Here is a 27462-nt window from a genome sequence, read left to right as displayed (position 1 = left end):
GGGAGCAACAAAGGCCGTAACGAAAAATTAAATAATACCAATACTCAAAGTGAAACACAACAACTTACTTGTCATCATCTTTGTGAGACTCCGCCTCTTCTGTCGTTCTGGACTCCTCGTTGGCCGATATGGAGTGAGACGATGATGTTGACGACGATCGTGTTGCCGTCTGGTGAGGAGAGAGACAAAAAAGTAAATCATTCAAATACAATTTCCTGAACACCGTAAGCTCTAAAAACATACTCCACATTAACGTTTTATGTAATAGGCTTCATGATATCTATAGGGATAAAAGATGTATAAGATAACTGTGCTAAATTCAGGGAGTTAATGTTATGAGCTATGGTCTATGCTGGGAAAAAGTCAACCAACATACCAACTTCGTCATGTCTCGCCATTCGCCATCTGACTGTGGCCCACTGCCAACCTTCACCACTATATTTAACACAATATACTTTTACTCCCCAACACTCACCTGTGGAAATATTTACCTGGGCTTACATAGAATTTACATAAATATTACCCATGACTTCACAGAGTCTACAATTTCATTTTAAAGTTTCACCAAACGGATAAGAAGGTCTGTCCTGACTCACGCTGTTACTCAACATGAACTTTATCTGAACACCGTGACTTTCTATCCTATAACCTCAGAGGACTTCGCGCCAAAGTGATCGATTATTCCGCAAGCTAAACATTCACATTTGTCTAACACGACATCCAAAAGCTATGCTTTATACATCTATTCATAATTGTCCCAGGAACCCTCTCTTGAAAGAGTCCAGGGACCCCTTTACCAAGAGCTCTTACGACTCCAAAGCTTTGTTACTTCCAGTAGCTGGAAAATGCCAGACTTCGGAGTGTGAAGTACTTATTCGAGGCCGTACTCCCTATCGTCAGCAGACGATGATACAACCTCACTAAATGTTATTTTCCACTCGCGGTGAAACCGCAAAAAAGGCGGTGCCCGTTAACCCCTCTCATATATATATATATATATATATATATATATATATATATATATATATATATATATATATATATATATATATATATATATGCAGGTGTGCCCGGGTTCCGCCTGTAGGAGGGATAACTTCAAGCGAGAGGTCACACCTTAGACTAGGCTGCATCATCGCCAGTGTACGGAAAGGGTGCATGGCCTCGTCGAAGACCACTGCCACAACTCAAATGATAATAAGATTCCTTTCCTTAATCAAACCCGTACATCTCTTTTATCTCCGTAACGGTACATCCATTCATACACCTTGAGCAGAGGTCAGGCACATCAGATAAGGAATCATTGCATACCGGTACCGCCTCATGACGGTATCATCGAATAACTGTACCAACGTATAACGGTACCAAAGCATACCGGTACCAACGCATATCTGTACCACACCGCCGTTGATTACAAGGCAGTTAAGCTGATGAATGTGTGTCTTCGTCAGTCTGTCTTCAGTGAGAAACTGACATGGCACTTGGCAACGAGATATACACATTGCCAGACGCCACCATGTACCTTATGAAATCTCTTCCTTCTAGCCTTAAGCACTGCAAAGAGAGTTTGTGGATTACGCGTTATGTTCAGACACAAGAATCTTCTTGTCTTTAATTATGAGTTATAAAAAGGTCAAATCAATTAATAGTCGATGGCTCTAGCCTAGTCTTAATAAATTACATTAGCATTTAATCTAGCTGTAATAACAATATATGCACCTTACCTAGTTCTACTTGACCACATATACATCTAACCTAGTTTTGATTAAGCACATATGCATCTAACCTAGTATCAATTAATCAAATATGAATCAAACCTAGTTTTGATATAAAATCAAGGCAACAGCAACTCATTTCCCTATTAAGAACTTTCACAAATAATATAATGACTCAAGATACATTCACGACAAATAAGTCAACACCAGAAACACCGTGATTCTCTCACTAACCAGGAATGAATCATGATGTACAAAAATTCTTCACTGCAGTACTCATGAACCGTGCATCTACCCTACACCACAAAATTCACGAGTCATGCATCTACCTCACACCACACTACTTACGAATCATGCATCTACCTTACATCATAATATTCACGAATCATGCATGTAACTTACACCAAAGTACTCACGGATCGTGCATCTACCCTAAAGCACAGTACTCACGAATCTTACGTCTACCCTTACCCACAGTACTCACGAATCATACATATATCATTCACCAAAATACTCATGAATCATGATGGTTATCTCTCATGACAACGACCATGAAATCCTAAAACTAACAGGAAAATATCAATGACCAATGGTCCTATCTCTTACCAGCAGATATATCTCTAAGGCAGATATATACCACTCACCACAGTTGCTATGATTCATGCTGCAATCTCTCACCACAGAAACTCTTGATTATGTCTATATCCCTTATCATAGCCACAATGAATCATGCCTCTATCCCTCACCACAGCAAACTATAAATCACGTCTCTATCCCTCACCACAGCTAGCTATGAATCATGCCTCTATCCCTTTCCACAATAACTACAGACAGTGCCCCTATCCCTCACCATTGCACCTACAGATCATACCTCTTTCCATCATCACCGTAATCATGAATCATGCTTCTATCCCTGACCACCGCACCCATGAATCATTCCTCTATTCCTGACCACCACAACCATGAATCATGTCTCTATCCCTTACCCCAGCAGCAAGAATGAATCATGTCTCTATCCCTTACCTCAGCAGCAAGACTGAATCATGTCTCTATCCCTCACCATTATATATAAAACATCTTCAACCACAATGCCCACAAACGCCTCAATCCTCACCGCAGAAATCATGGCACGCGCCTTTCCTTCCGTTAATAAGTCATACGTCTATAGTGCCCCACTACAGAACCCTTGAATGTGTCTGCACCTCCCAGTTTATCACCACAAACGAACGCCGTTCAACTAGACTGTAACAGCTACCCAATAAACTCAAGTGTTATAATTGCAGATTCGAAAGGCTGCTATGTATACTTCTATATCCGTAGAAATAATGTATGTAGAAAAGTATACGCTCAAACTATGCCATACTAGGTTTGTATGAACCTCTGTGGTGTAGTGGTTAGCATCGTTACCTATGAATCACGAGGTGAAGAGTTCGAAGTCCCTGCCGGGCTGCTAGCAGTCTCATACTCAGCTCAGATGTTTATCTTCCTCTTTTGGCTTGGGTGGTAAGTGAGCCCCTGAGGTGAGCTGGTGTGTGTGTGTGTGTGTGCGTGTGTGTGTGTGTGTGTGTGTGTGTGTGTGTGTGTGTGTGTTATAAACATTAATCGTATGAGAGTTTATGAACTGCCATTGCTAGTAGCACTTTCTGTAACCTGTTACGAACAGATTGTAACGGACAAGTCGAGATCAGTCACCATTAAAGCAGAGAACGAACACACGACCAGCAAAACACTCATGTTCTGTTTCATCAGTATTCGTGACACCAAAACACAAGCTGAAAATAATACTAAAAACTATAAACTAATACCAGTGTTGTGATTCGTGCATGAACTTTCTCCATGGGTGATTAATAGTGAGGAGTGTATATCTTAATACAGCATGGAAACTAGAATACATCTTTGGTATGTGAAGAAGCAGATGTTGGATGCTTAATAAATCTTTCTATGAATTATCTAAAACAGATGAAGCTATGAAAGTTCTACATGCTCTGTCCCTGGGTTTGTATGTTCTATGAAAGTGCGCGTTCATATGCACTTTGTTTGTGTGTGTATATATAATATATATATATATATATATATATATATATATATATATATATATATATATATATATATATATATATATATATATATATGCACTGCAGATACAATCCTTTGTATAAAGAAATGCATATATAACTGTTTTCATCCTTCCTGTGGTTTTTATCTGCATATATACACAATGCAACACAGCGTGTGTCTTCTCCGAAGGCCTCAGCGCCGCTCCGCAACGCTGACAATCAACTGTGGACTGAAGAAAGGGACAGTGCAGCGCTCCCTACGTCCCCCATGATCTACATACCATGGCTCACAGGCTCACTCACCTACGCGACGAGTGAGAATGTGGAGGAGGCGTAACACGGTGGCTCAAAATGTGAACCCACACACTCACACTACTCGGGACGGATGTTAGGCTATTTTTAAACCCTCCCGCCGCCCCACGGTAGCGAGGCCGCCAACATTCCACACAGACGCACAAACACACAGACACACACATACACGCTCTGGCTCCACGCTGGTGGCGTCGGTGCCTTACGGACTTCTTAACCATCATTACAGACAAGAACTTCAACTTAATCAAATTACTCCAACGGCAAGAATGTACCGACCCTCTCAGGGATGACCTAGTTAAGGCAGACTGCAGTCTGTCAGTTGGTGCGAGTGTGCAACAGAGAAGGATCTAGGATTGGTGCTAGTTTACGACAGAGCACAGCTTGAGGTGGTGTGAGTTTACGACAGAGCACAGCTTGAGGTGGTGTAAGTTTACGGCAGAGCACAGCTTGAGATGGTGTGAGTGTACGAAAGAGCACAACTTCAAGCAATGTGAGTTTATAACACAACAAATCTTGAAGTGGTGCCAAGCTTGAGGTGGCTCCAGTTTATAACACAGCAAAAGTTGAGATGCTTTGAGGCTAAAACAGAGCAAAACTTTAGGTGCTGCGAGTTTATAACACAGCAAAACCGTTCAAAAATTTGAACACAGCGATGTTGGAGGTATTGCGAATTGAATACATAGCAAAGCTGAAGGTGGTACGGGGGTTAAATCAGAGCAAAGCTTCAAATGGTTCGTATTCATGCAACGCCAAAGCCTGAATAGCTATGTTCACAGAAAAAGCTTATTTATGGCACTCAAATCTTAAGGTCTTGCGTCAAGGTTATGACATCGATGCAAGACAGATGGAAAGCACTGTCAGTTAGGCTAGCACACAGCAAAGCTTGATTTGGTGGAAGTCTGTCACAGCACAGCTTAGCGTAGAGTAGCTGTGATTCAGATACACGCTGTTTACGAGAATGTAAGCTTGACATGTAACTTTTTACAACCTGGTGCAGCGCTTAGCGTTCCTGACCGTGACGCATCATTCACTGGCCACCCAGAGTCGAGCGCATAGGTTCGAATCCCTAGTTGCGGCAGTTGGTCCACAGTCAACCCAGCTGTTCATCCACCCCTAGGGTTTGGTCGATAAAATGGGTACCTGGCTCAGGCTAAGGGATATATATATATATATATATATATATATATATATATATATATATATATATAGAGAGAGAGAGAGAGAGAGAGAGAGAGAGAGAGAGAGAGAGAGAGAGAGAGAGCGTTAAAGGGATGGCCTTGATTAAGGCCTCAGCTGCCCGTACCGTCTCAGCTAACATAAAAAGATGGTTTACAAATTTAAGAAGGGTTGTTGTTGAAGTTTACAGATTAAGTTGCTAAGTGTAATTCATAAGTGCAAAATAAAGCTTTCCACAGTAAAAACTCCCTGAAGTCAAAACGTGATGTGGAGCGATTTTAAGATACAGCAAAGCTTGATATGGTGAGTTTACAGCTTAGCCCAGCTTCATGTGAATCCAGTTGATGATGCAACAAACAATTGTTTGTTATTTTCAACATGTTCCTACTTCTCAAGAAACAGCCACATCTAGTTACTATGAGTCTTGGATATCATAGCTGATCACAGTCCATCGCACATATAACATCAGGTATCTATACCTGACGATACTGCTCCTGTAAGCTGTCTGCGAGTGTGAGGAGGGGAGCCTGCGATCAAGGCCTGAATCCGCGTCCAATCGCTGCTTCCTACAGTTTAAGCGCAGAGGCTGGCCACACGAGCATTGACCGAAATTCCCCGAAGAGCTCTGATTCACTTCTTCATTCATTTTTCTCATACTTTATCCTCTTTTGGCCCAAGAGTATCATTACTGAGGCATGTTTTTACGTGCATCACCCCGGTCTCTCTCTCTCTCACACACACACACACACACACACACACACACACACACACACACACACACACATACATACACTTATGAATATATATATATACATATATATATATATATTGTCCTCAAACATCTCATTTCCAGCACATCCATCCTCCTGCGCACAACTCTATCCATAGCCCACGCCTCGCAACCATACAACATTGTTGGAACTACTATTCCTTCAAACATACCCATTTTTGCTTTCCGGGATAATGTTCTCGACTTCCACACATTCTTCAAGGCTCCCAAAATTTTCGCCCCCTCCCCCACCCTATGATCCACTTCCGCTCCCATGGTTCCATCCGCTGACAGATCCACTCCCAGATATCTAAAACACTTCACTTCCTCCAGTTTTTCTCCATTCAAACTCACCTCCCAATTGACTTGACCCTCAACCCTACTGTACCTAATAACCTTGCTTTTATTCACATTTACTCTTAACTTTCTTCTTCCACACACTTTACCAAACTCCGTCACCAGCTTCTGCAGTTTCTCACATGAATCCGCCACCAGCGCTGTATCATCAGCGAACAACAACTGACTCACTTCCCAAGCTCTCTCATCCCCAAGAGACCTCATACTTGCCCCTCTTTCCAAGACTCTTGCATTTACCTCCCTAACAACCCCATCCATAAACAAATTAAACAACCATGGAGACATCACACACCCCTGCCGCAAACCTACATTCACTGAGAACCAATCACTTTCCTCTCTTCCTACACGTACACATGCCTTACATCCTCGATAAAAACTTTTCACTGCTTCTAACAACTTGCCTCCCACACCATATATTCTTAATACCTTCCACAGAGCATCTCTATCAACTCTATCATATGCCTTCTCCAGATCCATAAATGCTACATACAAATCCATTGAGGACAATGTGTGGTGTGAGGTGGTTTGATCGAGTAAGTAACGTAAGGGTAAGAGAGATGTGTGGAAATAAAAAGAGCGTGGTTGAGAGAGCAGAAGAGGGTGTTTTGAAATGGTTTGGGCACATGGAGAGAATGAGTGAGGAAAGATTGACCAAGAGGATATATGTGTCGGAGGTGGAGGGAACGAGGAGAAGAGGGAGACCAAATTGGAGGTGGAGAGATGGAGTGAAAAGGATTTTGTGTGATCGGGGCCTGAACATGCAGGAGGGTGAAAGGAGGGCAAGGAATAGAGTGAATTGGAGCGATGTGGTATACAGGGGTTGACGTGCTGTCAGTGGATTGAATCAAGGCATGTGAAGCGTCCGGGGTAAACCATGGAAAGCTGTGTAGGTATGTATATTTGCGTGTGTGGACGTGTGTATGTACATGTGTATGGGGAGGGTTGGGCCATTTCTTTCGTCTGTTTCCTTGCGCTACCTCGCAGACGCGGGAGACAGCGACAAAGTATAAAAAAAAAAAAAAAAAAAAAAAAAAAATATATATATATATATATATATATATATATATATATATATATATATATATATATATATATATATATATATATATATATATATATATATATAATCCAGCACATCACAACTTTGCTGTAACGTAAACATACTCAATTCTACGCGGTAGAGACACAACCAATTCTGTTCTTGTAAGCATAAACTGCCTTCAACTTTCCTGTTACAGTGAGCTCACACAACACCTTCATCTTTGCCTTATGGTGATCACACTTCCTCAACTCTGCTCTGTCGTAAGCACACACACACCACCTTTAACTTTACCGTACGGTAAGCACACACAACATTTAACTTTGCTGTGTGGTTAGAGCACACCTCCTGCAACTTTGCTGTGTGGTAAGATCACCCCACTTGCAACTTTGTCGTGTGATGAGCACACACTGCCTTCAACTCTGTTATATGGCTGGTACACAACATCCTTAACTTTGCTGTGCTTTGAGCACAGACTTTGCTCTGTGGTTTACCACTCTGTCGCTTGGTGTAAGCCAAATGCTGCATACTCAAGCACTGTGCAGCGCGATGAAGTCTTGAGCAACATGCAGAGGCACTATGCAACACGGATTATCATGCCGGACTGTGGAATGAGACAAAGTAATGGGCTGAATAGCTAAAGATTTCGGGAAAAATGCTGAAGAGCTGTGTCACACGGCGAAGCACAATGTGGCATTAAGTACTGCGCAGTATAAGGAAGCAATGCAGCATGGCGTTGCTCTATGATGAGTGCTGCATCCCTGCGCTGCACAGTTAAGCATTATGTCTCTATAAAACACTAGATCGCAATGCAACAAGGTAAAACATGGTGAAGCACTCTACAGCATTATGAAGTACTCTACAGCATGGTGAAGCACTCTACAGCATGATGAAGCACTCTACAGTATGATAAAGCCCTCCGCAGCGCGCTATAGCATAATAAAGCTTCTACAGCATCCTACAGCATGAAGCACTATACAGCACTCTACAGCATGATGAAGCCCTCTACACCACTCTAGCATTATGAAGCACTTTGCAGCACGCTTCAGCATTATGAAGCGCTCTGCAGCACTCCACGGCATAATCAAGCACTCTACGGTATTCTACAGCGTGAGGAAGCACTCTGCAACATCCAACAGCGTGAGGAAGCACTCTGCAACATCCTACAGCGTGAGGAAGCAGTTTGCAGCACTGTAAAGCATGAGGAAGCAACTGCAGCATAGAGAAGCACTCCGTAAGCCTGCTTGGCACATGGGTAAAAAGCACGTTACAGGGGGGAGGTGATGGGGACGAAGCCCCGTGCAGCAAGGTGGAAGAAGGAGGACGTGCTGCAGCTTCCTCACGCTCCGAACAAACACAGGGAGGGCTTCTGTTCTCCCCCACACCCCCAGGTTTATTTTCAACCATCAAAGCGAAGCCGAGGGAGGAATCATCATCACCCACACTGACCGGATATATTCCACTCAGCGTGACTTACATGCGGCCCAGAGTGTTTACAGATTTAGGTAACGTTAAGTAACAAGTTATATCACACATTCCTAAAGCGCAATAGGAAAAAAAAAAAACACAGATCTTTAAGGAACGAACGGAGACACTTAAAAGGCTAAAAGAGTCACGATGCAATACACCAACAGCGATCAGAACTCTCTCTCTCTCTCTCACACACACATACACTAGTGTCTCGGGGTCATGAGACATGCATGTGAGCATGCACAGGGAAGGTGGTGACGTGGGAACATACAAACACTTCACTCAACACAGGGTCAGGTCCAGCAACACATGATGGGTGATCCTGTTTCATCCTGAAGAAAGTTAGCTACATCAAGACGACTAAAGCAATTCATTTTTTTTTTTCCAAACGTCGCCGTCCATGCCAAAGAACACGGTCCACAGAGTAGCCGACAAGAAATGCCTTACATTTCTTCATAGAAATACGTGTGTAGAGAAAGGAGGAGGAGGAGGAGGAGGAGGAGGAGGAGGAGGAGGAGGAGGAGGAGGATGAAGAAGAAGAAGAGGAAGAAAAAACACAAGAATACGAGCAAGACAAAGTTCTGCACCATCATTCCTCAAAACCATAAAAATATATTACACAGTGTCCAGGAACCAGACCAGTGTCTTGGTCACCATTGCATGATCGCCTCCGCCGCTGCCGCCGCCTCCACCTGCCCTTAATGCTGCTGTTGCTGCTGCTCCAGGCTGACTCTGCTGCTCCTCTTGCTGTTGCTGCTGCTGCTGCTGCTGGCGCTACTGCTTCTCCAGCTGCCGCCAAAAAACTTGCCATCTCTCTTACGACGTGGAACCACCGGCTTATATGGAGTAGACGAGGTGGGTGTAGTAGCGTTCATGAGTATTGTACAGAGGGTTCGACTCTGCTGACTTATTTTTTTGGGGGGTGGTCAGTTCAGAGAGAAGACAATACCTAACCTTTTAATCAAACAGTTCAGTCCAAAATTCTAATCCTCACCCACAGAAAACACTGTCACTCTAGTATGTGTGCCACCTAAACCCCCTCCCCCCCCAAAAAAAAAAGAAAAAGAAAAAAACTTGAGAAAATAAGAAGTAACAGACGAGATCTGCAAGTGTATTACTGTGTGAGCAATGGGGCGTGTGGAGCTGTGACGTCGGCACGAGAAAGTAAAAACAAATCTGAGAGAGAGAGAGAGAGAGAGAGAGAGAGAGAGAGAGAGAGAGAGAGAGAGAGAGAGAGAGAGAGAGAGAGAGAGAGAGAGAGAGAGAAGGTGGGTGGGGGTCTGGGCAAGGTACGGAGGGCAATGGACAAAAATGCACGCAGTCCAATGAGGTAAGTTCAGGACCTCCACCACTCAGGGTAAGTGACTTCACACGAGAGGTGTTGAGTGTCGGGTATGATGCAGAGTATCGTCACTTCTCGTCTCCCTTGCGTCTGACACTCGCCAGTCCCAAGTCTGTCACTTATCACCCGGAGCCTGACACTCGTCAGCCGTCAAGTCTGGACCAGAATACGTTAGGGGTGTGGGGGAGAGAGGGACTGTACCAGCACTAGTGCTGACACCATTACACTCATCTTACCTACAATTACTCTATACTGGTGTCATTATTGAAATGATTACACCCCTGGTTGAAGACTACAGCACCCCTGGATCACCTCAAATGTCAAGAGAAATAGACGAAGTCTTATTTCACGTAAATCTTCTGAGTACGAACCAGTTCTTTAGGTAGGAGATATGACCTCATACCTTGTGCCTTTGCCACATGATGGAGATGTCTGGGAGGCAGACGCCAGCCTCGGGTATCACCCTCGGGACTACGTCTAATGTTTCTGCTTCCCGACTATGAACTAAGTCATTGCTGGTGAAACTTTCGGGGCGATGTACCGAAACCTGCTGTAGTCGACTGTCAGACACTATCAATACTTTAGGGGCAACGCACCAAGACCTATTTAAGTCAACCGTCAGACACTATCAGTACTTTAAGGGCGATGTATCAAGACTTACTGAAGTAGACCGTCATACACCACTATCAATACTTTAAGGGCAATGTACGGGGACCTACTTAAGTCGACCGTCAGACACTATCAATACTTTAGGGACGATGTACAAAGACCTACTGAAGTGTACCCTTAGATACTAATCAATCCTTAAGGAGATGTGTTGTCTGCTTCTCGTGAGCGTGTTTAGTATCTCCTGCCTCTTGTTAGCCTGTAAGTTATCTGCTGCCTCTTCAGAGCCTGTGTTATCTGCTGCCTCTTGTAAGCCTGTAAGTTATCTGCTGCCTCTTGTAAGCCTGTAAGTTATCTGCTGCCTCTTGTAAGCCTGTAAGTTATCTGCTGCCTCTTGTAAGCCTGTAAGTTATCTGCTGCCTCTTGTAAGCCTGTAAGTTATCTGCTGCCTCTTGTAAGCCTGTAAGTTATCTGCTGCCTCTTGTAAGCCTGTAAGTTATCTGCTGCCTCTTGTAAGCCTGTAAGTTATCTGCTGCCTCTTGTAAGCCTGTAAGTTATCTGCTGCCTCTTGTAAGCCTGTAAGTTATCTGCTGCCTCTTGTAAGCCTGTAAGTTATCTGCTGCCTCTTGTAAGCCTGTAAGTTATCTGCTGCCTCTTGTAAGCCTGTAAGTTATCTGCTGCCTCTTGTAAGCCTGTAAGTTATCTGCTGCCTCTTGTAAGCCTGTAAGTTATCTGCTGCCTCTTGTAAGCCTGTAAGTTATCTGCTGCCTCTTGTAAGCCTGTAAGTTATCTGCTGCCTCTTGTAAGCCTGTAAGTTATCTGCTGCCTCTTGTAAGCCTGTAAGTTATCTGCTGCCTCTTGTAAGCCTGTAAGTTATCTGCTGCCTCTTGTAAGCCTGTAAGTTATCTGCTGCCTCTTGTAAGCCTGTAAGTTATCTGCTGCCTCTTGTAAGCCTGTAAGTTATCTGCTGCCTCTTGTAAGCCTGTAAGTTATCTGCTGCCTCTTGTAAGCCTGTAAGTTATCTGCTGCCTCTTGTAAGCCTGTAAGTTATCTGCTGCCTCTTGTAAGCCTGTAAGTTATCTGCTGCCTCTTCAGAGCCTGTGTTATCTGCTGCCTCTTGTAAGCCTGTAAGTTATCTGCTGCCTCTTGTAAGCCTGTAAGTTATCTGCTGCCTCTTCAGAGCCTGTGTTATCTGTTCCCTCCAGTGTAACTGTTATCTGTTGCCTACTGAGAACCTGTGTTGTCTGCTTCTCGTGAGCGTGTTTAGTATCTCCTGCCTCTTGTTAGCCTGTAAGTTATCTGCTGCCTCTTGTAAGCCTGTAAGTTATCTGCTGCCTCTTCAGAGCCTGTGTTATCTGCTGCCTCTTGTAAGCCTGTAAGTTATCTGCTGCCTCTTCAGAGCCTGTGTTATCCGCTGCCTCTTGTGAGACTAAAAGTTATCTGCCACCTCTTGAGAGCCTGTGTTATCTGCTGCCTCTTGTAAGCCTGTAAGTTATCTGCTGCCTCTTGTAAGCCTGTAAGTTATCTGCTGCCTCTTGTGAGACTAAAAGTTATCTGCCACCTCTTGAGAGCCTGTGTTATCTGCTGCCTCTTCAGAGCCTGTGTTATCCGCTGCCTCTTGTGAGACTAAAAGTTATCTGCCACCTCTTGAGAGCCTGTGTTATCTGCTGCCTCTTGTAAGCCTGTAAGTTATCTGCTGCCTCTTGTAAGCCTGTAAGTTATCTGCTGCCTCTTGTAAGCCTGTAAGTTATCTGCTGCCTCTTGTAAGCCTGTAAGTTATCTGCTGCCTCTTGTAAGCCTGTAAGTTATCTGCTGCCTCTTGTAAGCCTGTAAGTTATCTGCTGCCTCTTGTAAGCCTGTAAGTTATCTGCTGCCTCTTCAGAGCCTGTGTTATCTGTTCCCTCCAGTGTAACTGTTATCTGTTGCCTACTGAGAACCTGTGTTGTCTGCTTCTCGTGAGCGTGTTTAGTATCTCCTGCCTCTTGTTAGCCTGTAAGTTATCTGCTGCCTCTTGTAAGCCTGTAAGTTATCTGCTGCCTCTTCAGAGCCTGTGTTATCTGTTCCCTCCAGTGTAACTGTTATCTGTTGCCTACTGAGAACCTGTGTTGTCTGCTTCTCGTGAGCGTGTTTAGTATCTCCTGCCTCTTGTTAGCCTGTAAGTTATCTGCTGCCTCTTGTAAGCCTGTAAGTTATCTGCTGCCTCTTGTAAGCCTGTAAGTTATCTGCTGCCTCTTGTAAGCCTGTAAGTTATCTGCTGCCTCTTGTAAGCCTGTAAGTTATCTGCTGCCTCTTGTAAGCCTGTAAGTTATCTGCTGCCTCTTGTAAGCCTGTAAGTTATCTGCTGCCTCTTGTAAGCCTGTAAGTTATCTGCTGCCTCTTGTAAGCCTGTAAGTTATCTGCTGCCTCTTGTAAGCCTGTAAGTTATCTGCTGCCTCTTGTAAGCCTGTAAGTTATCTGCTGCCTCTTGTAAGCCTGTAAGTTATCTGCTGCCTCTTGTAAGCCTGTAAGTTATCTGCTGCCTCTTGTAAGCCTGTAAGTTATCTGCTGCCTCTTGTAAGCCTGTAAGTTATCTGCTGCCTCTTGTAAGCCTGTAAGTTATCTGCTGCCTCTTGTAAGCCTGTAAGTTATCTGCTGCCTCTTGTAAGCCTGTAAGTTATCTGCTGCCTCTTGTAAGCCTGTAAGTTATCTGCTGCCTCTTGTAAGCCTGTAAGTTATCTGCTGCCTCTTGTAAGCCTGTAAGTTATCTGCTGCCTCTTGTAAGCCTGTAAGTTATCTGCTGCCTCTTGTAAGCCTGTAAGTTATCTGCTGCCTCTTGTAAGCCTGTAAGTTATCTGCTGCCTCTTGTGAGACTAAAAGTTATCTGCCACCTCTTGAGAGCCTGTGTTATCTGCTGCCTCTTCAGAGCCTGTGTTATCTGCTGCCTCTTGTAAGCCTGTAAGTTATCTGCTGCCTCTTGTAAGCCTGTAAGTTATCTGCTGCCTCTTGTAAGCCTGTAAGTTATCTGCTGCCTCTTGTAAGCCTGTAAGTTATCTGCTGCCTCTTGTAAGCCTGTAAGTTATCTGCTGCCTCTTGTAAGCCTGTAAGTTATCTGCTGCCTCTTCAGAGCCTGTGTTATCTGCTGCCTCTTGTAAGCCTGTAAGTTATCTGCTGCCTCTTGTAAGCCTGTAAGTTATCTGCTGCCTCTTGTAAGCCTGTAAGTTATCTGCTGCCTCTTGTAAGCCTGTAAGTTATCTGCTGCCTCTTGTAAGCCTGTAAGTTATCTGCTGCCTCTTGTAAGCCTGTAAGTTATCTGCTGCCTCTTCAGAGCCTGTGTTATCTGCTGCCTCTTGTAAGCCTGTAAGTTATCTGCTGCCTCTTGTAAGCCTGTAAGTTATCTGCTGCCTCTTGTAAGCCTGTAAGTTATCTGCTGCCTCTTGTAAGCCTGTAAGTTATCTGCTGCCTCTTGTAAGCCTGTAAGTTATCTGCTGCCTCTTGTAAGCCTGTAAGTTATCTGCTGCCTCTTGTAAGCCTGTAAGTTATCTGCTGCCTCTTGTAAGCCTGTAAGTTATCTGCTGCCTCTTCAGAGCCTGTGTTATCTGCTGCCTCTTCAGAGCCTGTGTTATCTGCTGCCTCTTGTAAGCCTGTAAGTTATCTGCTGCCTCTTGTAAGCCTGTAAGTTATCTGCTGCCTCTTGTAAGCCTGTAAGTTATCTGCTGCCTCTTGTAAGCCTGTAAGTTATCTGCTGCCTCTTCAGAGCCTGTGTTATCTGCTGCCTCTTGTAAGCCTGTAAGTTATCTGCTGCCTCTTGTAAGCCTGTAAGTTATCTGCTGCCTCTTGTAAGCCTGTAAGTTATCTGCTGCCTCTTGTAAGCCTGTAAGTTATCTGCTGCCTCTTGTAAGCCTGTAAGTTATCTGCTGCCTCTTGTAAGCCTGTAAGTTATCTGCTGCCTCTTCAGAGCCTGTGTTATCTGCTGCCTCTTGTAAGCCTGTAAGTTATCTGCTGCCTCTTGTAAGCCTGTAAGTTATCTGCTGCCTCTTGTAAGCCTGTAAGTTATCTGCTGCCTCTTGTAAGCCTGTAAGTTATCTGCTGCCTCTTGTAAGCCTGTAAGTTATCTGCTGCCTCTTGTAAGCCTGTAAGTTATCTGCTGCCTCTTGTAAGCCTGTAAGTTATCTGCTGCCTCTTGTAAGCCTGTAAGTTATCTGCTGCCTCTTGTAAGCCTGTAAGTTATCTGCTGCCTCTTGTAAGCCTGTAAGTTATCTGCTGCCTCTTGTAAGCCTGTAAGTTATCTGCTGCCTCTTGTAAGCCTGTAAGTTATCTGCTGCCTCTTCAGAGCCTGTGTTATCTGCTGCCTCTTGTAAGCCTGTAAGTTATCTGCTGCCTCTTGTAAGCCTGTAAGTTATCTGCTGCCTCTTGTAAGCCTGTAAGTTATCTGCTGCCTCTTGTAAGCCTGTAAGTTATCTGCTGCCTCTTGTAAGCCTGTAAGTTATCTGCTGCCTCTTGTAAGCCTGTAAGTTATCTGCTGCCTCTTCAGAGCCTGTGTTATCTGTTCCCTCCAGTGTAACTGTTATCTGTTGCCTACTGAGAACCTGTGTTGTCTGCTTCTCGTGAGCGTGTTTAGTATCTCCTGCCTCTTGTTAGCCTGTTATCTTCAGTCTTTCCTTAGCCTATGTTATCTCCTGCCTCTTGTTAGCCTGTAAGTTATCTGCTGCCTCTTGTAAGCCTGTAAGTTATCTGCTGCCTCTTCAGAGCCTGTGTTATCTGCTGCCTCTTGTAAGCCTGTAAGTTATCTGCTGCCTCTTGTAAGCCTGTAAGTTATCTGCTGCCTCTTGTAAGCCTGTAAGTTATCCCCTGCCTGGTGTGAGCCCGTGAGTTATCTGCTGCCTCTTGTGAGACTAAAAGTTATCTGCCACCTCTTGAGAGCCTGTGTTATCCGCTGCCTCTTGTGAGCCTGTTAGTTATCTGCTGCCTCTTGAGAGACTAAAAGTCATCTGTCACTTCTTGAGAGCCTGTGTTATCTGCTGCCTCTTGTAAGCCTGTAAGTTATCTGCTGCCTCTTCAGAGCCTGTGTTATCTGTTCCCTCCAGTGTAACTGTTATCTGTTGCCTACTGAGAACCTGTGTTGTCTGCTTCTCGTGAGCGTGTTTAGTATCTCCTGCCTCTTGTTAGCCTGTAAGTTACCTGCCACTTGTTAGCTTGTAAGATATCTGCCTCTTGCTAGCCTGCATGTTATCTTCTGCCTCTTGTTAGCCTGTTATCTTCAGTCTTTCCTTAGCCTATGTTATCTCCTGCCTCTTGCAAAAGCCTGTACCCTGATCTCCTACCTCTCGTACTGTGCCTTAACGTCCCCACAGGTAGATGCAGCAGTGTCCTGTCGTAACCATTGTGCTGCGGCAACGCAACACAACCACATCTACCACCGCCACCAGCACACACACTGCTGCTGCTGCCAACTCCTGCCCGAGGTGAGGGGGGGCCCCTCGCCAGAACACCACAGCCACTCCCTCTGATCTCATCCGGCTATTTCCGCTTCGCGGGCAGGTTGGATGAAATGATGAGACTTCGAGATATCGCTTCGAGGTCCACGTCGAAGTGGTCGATAAGGATCAAGACGAAGCGGTGTGGTATCCACGAGCCTTCTCATAAGCTGGGTATAATACGATGTGACCAGGGCTTAACTCGTAAACAATGGGGGTCAAGGTTCGACACTGATACTATGTGGCCAAAGATCAAAACTTAAACTAAGTGGCCAAAACTCACCAATGATACTAAGCTGGCAAAGCTCTGCACTTACGCTAAGTGGCCAAAGCAACACACATTCTACTTGGCCAAAGCTCAATACTGTTGCTAAGTGGCTAAGGCTCAACACTGTTGTAAGTGGCCATGGCTCAACAGTGTTGCTAAGTGGCCAAAGCTCAACACATGCGAAGTGGCCAAAGCTTAACAGTGTTGCTAAGTGGCCAATGCCCAACACTGTTGCTAAATGGCCCAGGGTAAACTATGTTTTCAAGTGGCCAAAGCTCAACATTGCTGCTACATGGCCAAGGCTCAACCCAAACAACATTTGGCCAAAGGTCAAAGTCCTACACTCAAAACAATGGGGTCGCCAAGACATATGATACACACACTAGCTTTAATCTTAACAGATAAGAATATATATATATATATATATATATATATATATATATATATATATATATATATATAGAGAGAGAGAGAGAGAGAGAGAGAGAGAGAGAGAGAGAGAGAGAGAGAGAGAGAGAGAGAGAGAGAGAGAGAGAGAGAGAGAGAGAGAGAGAGAATAGGGAGTGAGAGGAGGGGTGTGTGTTGGCAGGATAAAAATACAGGAGATTCACGCCAGGGTGATACACCTTGCAAACATAACAAAAACAGTTGGAGATGATGCCCGACCAGCCCCCAGGCCAGGCCAGCCCCCGGGCTCGACCAGTCCCCAGGGACAGCCACCCCCACCGAGCATGGCATCCCAGGGCATAACTAGGCCTCGAGCACAGCCAACACCACAGTTCGTCTCCTTCTAAAGCCAGCACCACGACCAGCCACCAACACAGATAGTACCCCGACCAGCCCCCCACCACAGCCAGCACCGCGCCCAACCCCCACCTCAGCTAGTACCACGACCAGCTCCCACAACAGCCAGCACCCATCACAGACAGCTCCCACCACAGCCAGCACCATACCAGAGTTACTCGTAGTTTCCTTACGTCCTTCGAAACAAAGGCAACGCTCGAAGCATAATTCTGGAACCTTCACCCCCCCTTCAGTACCCTCGAAACAAATTCTGAACAAAATAACGACGTTCCGTCCAGCGTCACGACAACAATAACGCCCCTGTGTAAGTCAGTGATGATATATCCACCTCGCGTTTATATAAACGCTGGCCTTGGAGAGCAAAATGCGGATATAGGGTGTTTCTAAACTTAAGAAAAAAAAAAAAAAACTCAGAGAGACGGTACATAATTAGACCTGGGTCATGAGAAAGGGAGTGAGCGTCATGCCGGTCGTGGCACCGGAGGATGGGAGTGGAAAGCGTCGAAGTCAGCAAAACACCACCACCACCACCACCACGTCGGCGACATGACCGATATAAACGCAGTCCTGACGCTTTTTGTTTTCGATGCCCCGCAGACAGAAGGGGAAAGGAGGGGGTGAGGGTCCCTTCCTACCTACCTACCTACCTACATAAACCCCCCCGACCCCCCGTCTCTCCTCCTCCTCCTGCCTCACTACTCACGTATCCCCCTGACGAAGGTGTCGGCAAGGCGCCATGTTTGGAGAGTTATGCAAGCTCTTCCTCAGCGTACACTTCCGCCCGCATCCACCAGACACACACACACACACACACACACACACACACACACACACACACACACACACACACACACAACCCAGGCACAAAAGAGTAAAGTTTCTAACCCTGCAGTCTACGAAGACACACACTAGCACACATTCATTAACTTCCATACCCGTTTGAACAACTATTGGTCTGCATGCCCTCTGGCGACTGGTCTTTGGTCTGTAGGGACCGAAATAAGGAACCTGGACCAGAGGGAGGATTCAACTTGGTGGAGGAGGAACTGCTTCCTCCACACCAGCGGCAACGAACCCCGCTATCTGTCCTTAACAAAGACTATCACACGAAACTAAAACACTTGTGAAGTTGTTCAGTTTATTTCACATCCTCTAAAAGCATCCTCAACAGTTCTTCCCTCTGAATCCCCTTGCCTAATTGGCGACTCTTTAACTAATAAACGACCCCTAACGAACTTATTGGCCTTTTGAAATTGTCCTTTCACTCCACGAAAAGTCGAAAAGAAGAAAAGTTTGCGAGTCGGTCCACAGAGCGTTCATAAAATCACGTGCAAGAGTAAGGATTGGAGGAAGGGGCGTCACAGAAGACCTGGGGAACCCTGTTGGAATGACAATATGATACGATAACGACGAAGATGAGAGAGAAGTTAATCCTAAGTAAAAAAAAAATATCCAGGGTGGTTGGGGTGTGGTCGAGGGGCTCAGTAATACGAACTGAAAATGAGTTCTTTCAGGCTACAGATTTCTCCCCGAGGTCAGGCATCAGTTTAGGGAACACCTTTTTCTTTTTCATCCACTCATTTTCCCCGTTAAATTCCTGTTTTTCTTCTATTTGCTCCAAGCCCATGTAGACACGCCAAGTTCTGTATTGGTTAAAAAAAACATTAAGAGCCCACATTGACTTGATGATCAGAGTGGGAGAAATAGAGCCACTCTTTGTTGTCTATGTTGAAGTCTGGTGCACTGAGGACCATCCCTCTCGTTACACGAGTTTGGCCTCATCGAAGAACGGATTCATGTTTTTAGATCGAGGAGAACAGCAGGGGAAGGGCAGAAAAAATACCAGAGGTTGCAAGACGAATTATAAGCCATGCAGCACCAGAGTTAAAGAAATGAGTTACCATATGGTGTTAACCAATTCTTTAATGCTTCAGTATGTACACGATATGTAGACTCGTATATGATACGTACAGACATCCACCTTTCAAGCTTGTGAAGTGGTGGAGATCAATTACAGAGTTTATACAGAAAAAATAAAACAATCCTGTGGAAATATCACTGTACACCTGGGTCCCTGAAAGAGGCACGAGATCAAAAGAACCGGAGGGTAAACAGTGCTCCACAAGGGAAAGATGAAGACAGCAAGACAACGAAGAATTGAGGTGAACGGAGGTAGAGGCAAGTCTGACCTTACGTTTTTGCACCTAGTGGGTAAAACTGACCATATGAAAATATATAATGTGTGTAATGAAGTTTATATCCTATAATGAATTTTGTAACAACCACTGTAATATCAACCCACTGGAGTCTGATTACGACCCTTTGCGATCTCTGTAATCTATTTTTTGTTGGCGCTACCGCTATACAGGATGAGCATGGGGTGTAACAATAAATATCCATGGGTTACAGACTCAAGTCAGACTAATGACAAGCATGTCATACAGCCTGGGTGGAGGCGGAACTTACAACACCTTCCCCTCTCTTTATCACCAGAGCCAACACGAGGCCTAGGGGGGTCCACATCACACACCCAACAACACAGGGTATTACGTGAAGGACAAACTGGACACTTGCCTCAGGCTCCGTGGTCATTTTTAGGCCACATTATGAAAAAAAAAAAGGCGCGGGAGGAGAAAAAAGGCTATGGGGCTCCTGGAGCGTTTGTAATAAATGGTCAGGGATTAAGTGGCCCCTCCGCTTCACAGCGCACGGAGTGTATACGTCAGCAGAAATACACAGTTTCTAAGCAGGGGCCTGATGGATCTGTGGGCATAGCGAGGCACTGTACAGCCAGCAAGGAAAAAAAAGTATGGCACTGGCGTCACTAACTGTGCCCACAATGCTCTCTTGGTGTCCGGAGGGCCGCAGGGAGCACATATTTCGTCATTTAAGGACATGATACGCACTACGGCATGTATGCACACACACACACACACACACACACACACACACACACACACACACACACGAGTGTAGAATGTTCTTCCTGTATTGTGCCAACAGGTATTCACTTCCTAGAGTCTCTGTGTGGAGATGCACCACTCGAGGATAGAGCGTTATGATACCTCGTCCTTTGCTCTAACAGATAAACTGTGGAATTCCCTTCTTTCTTTTATCTTTTCCATCTTCCTTTAACGTTTGTGCATTCTAAGCTTGCTTCTTTCAACCATAATGGCCTTTTGATTAGATTTTGTTTTTTCCTATGTTGGTCACTGTATATAAAAAAAAGACAAAAGCAATTACATCTCATACGATCCATGGCGCACCCTTGTTCCCTTCCCTCCCCACACACACATATCTGATCACGTGACATAACACAGTCAACAAAGGATATGACACACTCCTGCCCACACACACCCGCATCACGGTACATAACACAGGCGATGCCACTCACGTCTCAACATATAGAGAGGACCAGACTCCGGCACAGACCCATTCGCACACATGAACTCATACCCTCAAGGTATGCACAGGTTCTACAGCAACACCCTTCTCTCTCACCTTCCCTCGGCTGTGAAATGGGAGCGAGTGATAAATGAAGCCACGCCTCAAGACCTGCGTATATAGTGCATGGTGCCTTCCTACACTGCAGGGTGTTCCTTTATAGCCATTTCCCTGCTAGCTGTTGAGCCGGAGGGAGAGGTGGATAGGGAGGAGCATTCTGCTTTTTACCGTTCTGTCTCCCTCTATATACCAGAGGGAGTTGTGGGTGGGGAGAAACCTCCTCCTTGACTATTCTGTCTTTATACATATACTTTAGGAATTTTAGGGTCCTATTTCCTTATAATCTTCGTTCTTATCTACATATGATCCCATTTCTATCTTTCAAGAGATAACCCAATCTTAAATCTTCAGGAGTTGTCACTTGGCTGTCCCATGTACCAGATAATCTGAGCCAAGCTTTCAGTTCCTCTCTTGCCTTCGTATGCAGATTCGTATCCTACTTACGACCAGTCACCGAACATTACGAACCCCAGTAAGTACTTTTCTTAGGTGCTTGAGGTTGACGAACACCTGGTCATAAAAGAAAAGAAAAAAATAACCCAAATAATTGTCTTAGAAAACTCGTGTATGTATATATATACATACTATATATATATATATATATATATATATATATATATATATATATATATATATATATATATATATTGGAAAGGATCACAATTTTGCGCGTGATCAAGATATTCCTATGAGTCCACGGGGAAAATGAAACACGAAAAGTTCCCAAGTGCACTTTCGTGTAATAATCACATCATCAGGGGAGACACAAGAGAGAAATATAAGTCAGTTGATATACATCGAAGAGACGAAGCTAGGACCCCATTTGGTAAACATGAGTCCACGGGGAAAATGAAGCACGAAAAGTTCCCAAGTGCACTTTCGTGTAATAATCACATCATCAGGGGAGACACAAGAGTGAAATATAAGTCAGTAAATATACATCGAAGAGACGAAGCTAGGACGCCATTTGGTAAACATGAGTCCACGGGGAAAATGAAGCACGAAAAATTCCCAAGTGCACTTTCGTGTAATGATCACACCATCAGGGGAGACACAAGAGAGAAATATAACAGTCAGTTGATATACATCGACGATACGCCATTGGCGTCCTATATATAAGTAGCGAGTGTAAAGATGCACGGAAAACCGTATTTTCCATTCCCTTGTGCTTTTATCTATCTAATCTAATAAAGCATACCGAGAGATAATCCTGCACAATTAGAATTAATATTCAACTCGGTGCTTTGTTCCTGAGTAATGTCTGTGCTGCTTAACGCTCCCAACAGGTTCCTAAAACGTAAAAAAATATATCAAAGGAATATTCTGTCGCATCCAGCACTATCATGATGTCAAAAGATCCGGGGAACAAGGTTTCTTTTGGTTCCGTCTTTTAATATATGCCGGTTATTATATCATTAATTAAGTCATGGTCGCTCTTTCTCTCCTCCACAGATCTGTACGTTGTCCAGTAATGGCCTGGGGTTACGTTAATTACAGCTCTATTCATATGTGCTTCAAAGGACTCTATCCTGTGACTACGCTACGTTCGTTGCTTGTACTAAAAATTCAAATGTTTAAAATGGAATAAACGTTACCTGAATGTCGCATCTGTTTTCTTGCTATCTTTTTCTTATATAGAGTATTTTGAGTAAATCTATTCTCTGGTTATGCAATATATCTGTATTCATTCGGAAATAGCTTCAGAAATATATATCTAAGTAGTCCTGCCAATAAATTCCTCCAGCTTTGCCTTGAACACAAATATGTATCTAAAGTTTACTACGTTACCCCTCAGAAAATCTCCGTTTTCTTCAACGGCGATGTATTCCCACTTTCTTTGGTAGAGCCTCAGGATATCTATTCTACATATTATTGGCTTATACAATGTATTCCTCTTTACTGACGCTAAAGCAGGGGGAAAAACCAACACCTAAGCCAGTCTATGTAATATTAATCAAGATGAGCGGTAATATTTTAATTTCTTCAATCAACGCCGATACCCGGTCACCGTACACGGAAAACATATAATCAACTTCTTAAAAGGAAAAATCAAATCAATTGTTCCTGGGATGATATAGAAGCATGATGGCTGGAGATGCTTGTGTGTGTGTGTGTGTGTGTGTGTGTGTGTGTGTGTGTGTGTGTGTGTGTAGTAGCGTAGCGAGTGGCCCCAGAGGGCAAGGGTGTACGAGAGGGCACGAGAGAAGCATTAGCAGTGGGTGTACGAAACGCCACGAAGACAAGCCATACGAGAGAAGGGCGCGGGAGCCAAGCGTATGAAGACAGGTATGAGAACAGGGCTTTGGAAAATGGCAAGTTACAGAAGAACCAGGAGAATGGACAAGCACGCACACAGGGTGTACGAGAAAGAGAGTATGAGAGAGAGAGAGAGAGAGAGAGAGAGAGAGAGAGAGAGAGAGAGAGAGAGAGAGAGAGAGAGAGAGAGAGAGAGAGAGAGAGAGACGGCCAACAATAACATCAAGATGAACGCGGTTGGCGTGGGGGCAAGATCCGTCCCCAAGGTCAAAGCACCGATGCACTAGCTGCAGTTCCCTGCGCGGCTGCAGCGAGGATTTCCAAGCCTCGTTTCAACACCTTTTTTTTATATAAACTTCCCTGATTCCAGGAAATCCATCAGGTGGAAGATAATTTCAAACGACAGACGAAAGTCCTTTTTTTTTTAAAATACTGTTTCGCGAATCAACACGACATAACGTAAATGGGATGACGTTGGGTTGTACAGTCCTTAAGGGGGAGGGTTTTCGAAGCCCATGATGGCAGGAGGGTGGAAGAGGCCTCATCTCTGGCTAAGACACAAGCCCTGCTCTCTCTCTCTCTCTCTCTCTCTCTCTCTCTCTCTCTCTCTCTCTCTCTCTCTCTCTCTCTCATCCGTCATAACGTTCCTTTTTGACACTACCCGTGGAGCCCCAGACACCAATTTACGACATTGGGCTACAATTGCGTGATTTTTACAATCAACTCGTAGAAAAAATATAAATAACTTGACCGCGCGAGACACGAGCCACAATTCACAGACGATAGTTCAATGTCAATGATTATTTCAAGAGTTTGTAGAGGTCTCAAGGTGATGGTAAACACACACACACACACACACACACACACACACACACACACATATTCCTGAGTCCACGGGGAAAATGAAACACGAAAAGTTCCCAAGTGCACTTTCGTGTAATAATCACATCATCAAGGGACACAAGAGAGAAATATAACAGTCAGTTGATATACATCGAGGAGACGAAGCTAGGACGCCATTTGGTAAACATGTGATTGTCCAAAACATGTTTGTGTCTCCCCTGATGATGTCATTATTACACGAAAGTGCACTAGGGAACTTTTCGTGTTTCATTTTCCCCGTGGACTCATAGGAATATCTTGATCACGCGCAAAATTGTGATCCTTTCCAACACACACACACACACACACACATATATATATATATATATTCCCTGGGGATAGGGGAGAAAGAATACTTCCCACGTATTCCCTGCGTGTCGTAGAAGGCGACTAAAAGGGAAGGGAGCGGGGGGCTGGAAATCCTCCCCTCTCGTTTTTTTTTTTTTTTAATTTTCCAAAAGAAGGAACAGAGAAGAGGGCCAGGTGAGGATATTCCCTCAAAGGCCCAGTCCTCTGTTCTTAACGCTACCTCGCTATCGCGGGAAATGGCGAATAGTATGAAAAAAAAAAAAAAATATATATATATATATATATATATATATATATATATATATATATATATATATATATATATATGACATTTTCCATAACCGTTAAGATCGTTTGCATATTAATCACAACTCATGATCATTTGCATATTAATCGTTACTGTGATCTTTTGCATATCAATCACAATCTTATGATCATTTGCATGTTAATCATAACTTATGATCGTCTGCCTATTAATTACATCTTACGTGATGACGTAAAAGTCATAATGCTCTCTTATTAAGGGCAGCTATAATGACATGCTAATGCCTACATACATAATAGATACGCACTCGCATGACGATGTACATATAAATGCTCACATCACACACAAACACACACACACACACACACACACACACACACACACACCTGCACGGGATCAACACACGTAGGCACACATGCATACACATGACAAACACGAGCACGCAGCACAGACACACACGCATAACAATACATATGAACAAGGCACGTACACACATGTACTATACGATAACACACATGCATACGCTACTACATACCGAAGTGCAAATGCTACATATACACGTATAATAACAGGGGCATAACGGGCATGAATTTGTGAGCCAGCAGCACTTAGAGAAATCTATTGTCGATAAGAATGACCCATTCCTAGGAGACGCAACAGAGAATACCAGTCCAGAGAAATGACGACCATCAAACAGCCAAAGGGACAGATACAAGCTTGAAAAATACATCATTTCGCCCTTCAACACACACACACACACACACACACACACACACACACACACACACACACACACACACACAGTCAGCGACAGTGTGACCATAAAGATGGTCTATACATCCCTCCATCAGAACTATTTCATATCCTTAACCAAACCACCACAAGACTATGCCAGACAGTTGGCGAAGAGCTACGTCTATGAAAGTGACCTTTTTGGAAGGTTGGTGGAACGGGAGCTCTTGATTGTCACACGAGTTTCAACAGGTAAGGAGTTTTGTGGAGGAGTGTAGATAAGGAAGAGAAATGAGACTGTAGGTGTAGTAAGGGTGGGTAGGCATCTTATGATCCAATCCCTGCAAGCTGTTCCGAGACACAAGAGAGGGAGAGGAGAGCACACCATCACACCGAGAATGGAAGTATCAGCAAAAGAGCTCGAGGAAAAGTGCGCAGCCGGAATACTAATTCACGCCAAGTATGAGGAAACGAAGAGGGACTTCTCTACTTAGCAAAAAGAACAAAGCAAAAGCTTCCTCAATGAGGTGACACTATATGAAGTATGAGGGGAAAGGTATATACATGACACCCAAACGTATTGTGGACCACAGCTGTTTGCATCCATCTATGTAAATTAGTTTATCAAGTTTACTGTCAAGTCTTCTGCAGCAGATAACTTCGTTACAGACCATCAGGTCTTCTGTCATCCGTCCCTATCATGTCCCTTTGTTACGACCATGTACACCTTACGAAAACTGTGTAGCCTAACGGAGCGAACACAGCAGATGTACAGCTGCTGGGTAGGGGTGAGCGGTGGTCATCCGGTGGGGGTGTAGGGTGCAGAGAGGCGAGGACCTCAGTGGGCCTTGTCATTAATCAAGATGTTCATATATGGCCTGAGGGAGGTCAGCTCCTCCCCACCCAACAAGGCCTCGGGAGGCCACCTCCTTCACTGTTGCCTGGGTCATCACTCTCCGCCGACGCCCAACCCTCTTCAGCTTATCATAGCAACGCACTTATGGAAACGTCGCGCTCGCATGAATATAACTATGGAGCGTAAAAATAATAAGCCCCGCGAGGACTAACTCCGCTAAATACCAGCGTAAATACTGTGGGTTTGAGCAACCTCTCTCTCTCTCTCTCTCTCTCTCTCTCTCTCTCTCTCTCTCTCTCTCTCTCTCTCTCTCTCTCTCTCTCTCTCTCTCTCTCTCTCTCGTCTCATATCTTAATATTTCCTTTATGGGCATCAGTCTAGCACAACACAGACTCCCACCAGTTAACCATATGTTCGATCTTATAGTAAACACATTTCTTCTATTTATCTAATAAAAGAAATCTGCACTTTGATTCTTAGCTAATGATAACAGCTACCATCTACAACGTTATTTCCAATGCATCGTCTACCTAGACCAATCTCCAACAACATTTCCACTGCATCGTCCACCTATACAAATCGACAATAAAATTTCCAATGCATCGTCTACCCAGATAAATCTCCAACAATCCCACTGAGCACTAAACCAATATCCCCCGATAGACTACCTTACACTAATATCAATATTTCAGATATCTGTATCTTTCTTACATCTTCATAAGCTTTGTTCGTGCCCGTTCACTCAGCTTCCATCTCAAGTGTTCACACATCTGACAGCCAAATTCTGTCCCTCCATGGAACACTGTTCCTGTGGGTGGTAGAGTGATGCCTCGGGCCTCTAACGTATTCCCATACAAGTCGACGTCCTGATGGCAAGAGGCGCCCTCACTTCCTGCACACTTCCGGTCCCCTCCTCGTCACACACTCTTCCCACAGCGTCCTCAACACACAGTCCTTCCCACAACGTCCTCGTCACACAGTCCTAGCCACCACGTCCTCGTCACACAGTCCTAGCCACCACGTCCTCGTCATACAGTCCTTCCCACAACGTCCATGGCATACAGTCCTTCCCACAACGTCTATGTCATACAGTCCTTCCCATAACGCCCTCGTCACACAGTCCTCCCCAACTATGTCTTCGTCACACAGTTCTATCCACAGCGTCCACGTCAAACAGTCCAGCACAACACGTCCTCAACCCCTCCACTATCATTCCTAACTCAACCAACGTTTGAGGAACAACTTCATCACATCATTAGAAACCTGTTTACAACTACAAATCCCACGAGC

General features: G+C 44.5%; 1 protein-coding gene across 3 annotated transcripts in view; it reads right to left on the bottom strand.

The window, feature by feature from the left end:
• LOC139765125 (uncharacterized) overlaps positions 1-27462 on the bottom strand; it is a 1132594-nt gene that overhangs the window by 159770 nt on the left and 945362 nt on the right. For all 3 annotated transcript variants that reach the window (XM_071692317.1, XM_071692316.1, XM_071692314.1), the window contains one exon: positions 69-169. In XM_071692317.1, the coding sequence (XP_071548418.1) occupies positions 69-169 (101 nt within the window). The remainder of the gene's footprint in view (positions 1-68; positions 170-27462) is intronic.

Source organism: Panulirus ornatus, chromosome 52 (genome assembly GCF_036320965.1).
Source record: "Panulirus ornatus isolate Po-2019 chromosome 52, ASM3632096v1, whole genome shotgun sequence".
In the NCBI taxonomy this organism is placed as follows: domain Eukaryota; kingdom Metazoa; phylum Arthropoda; class Malacostraca; order Decapoda; family Palinuridae; genus Panulirus; species Panulirus ornatus.
This window is presented reverse-complemented; position numbering and strand designations above follow the sequence as displayed.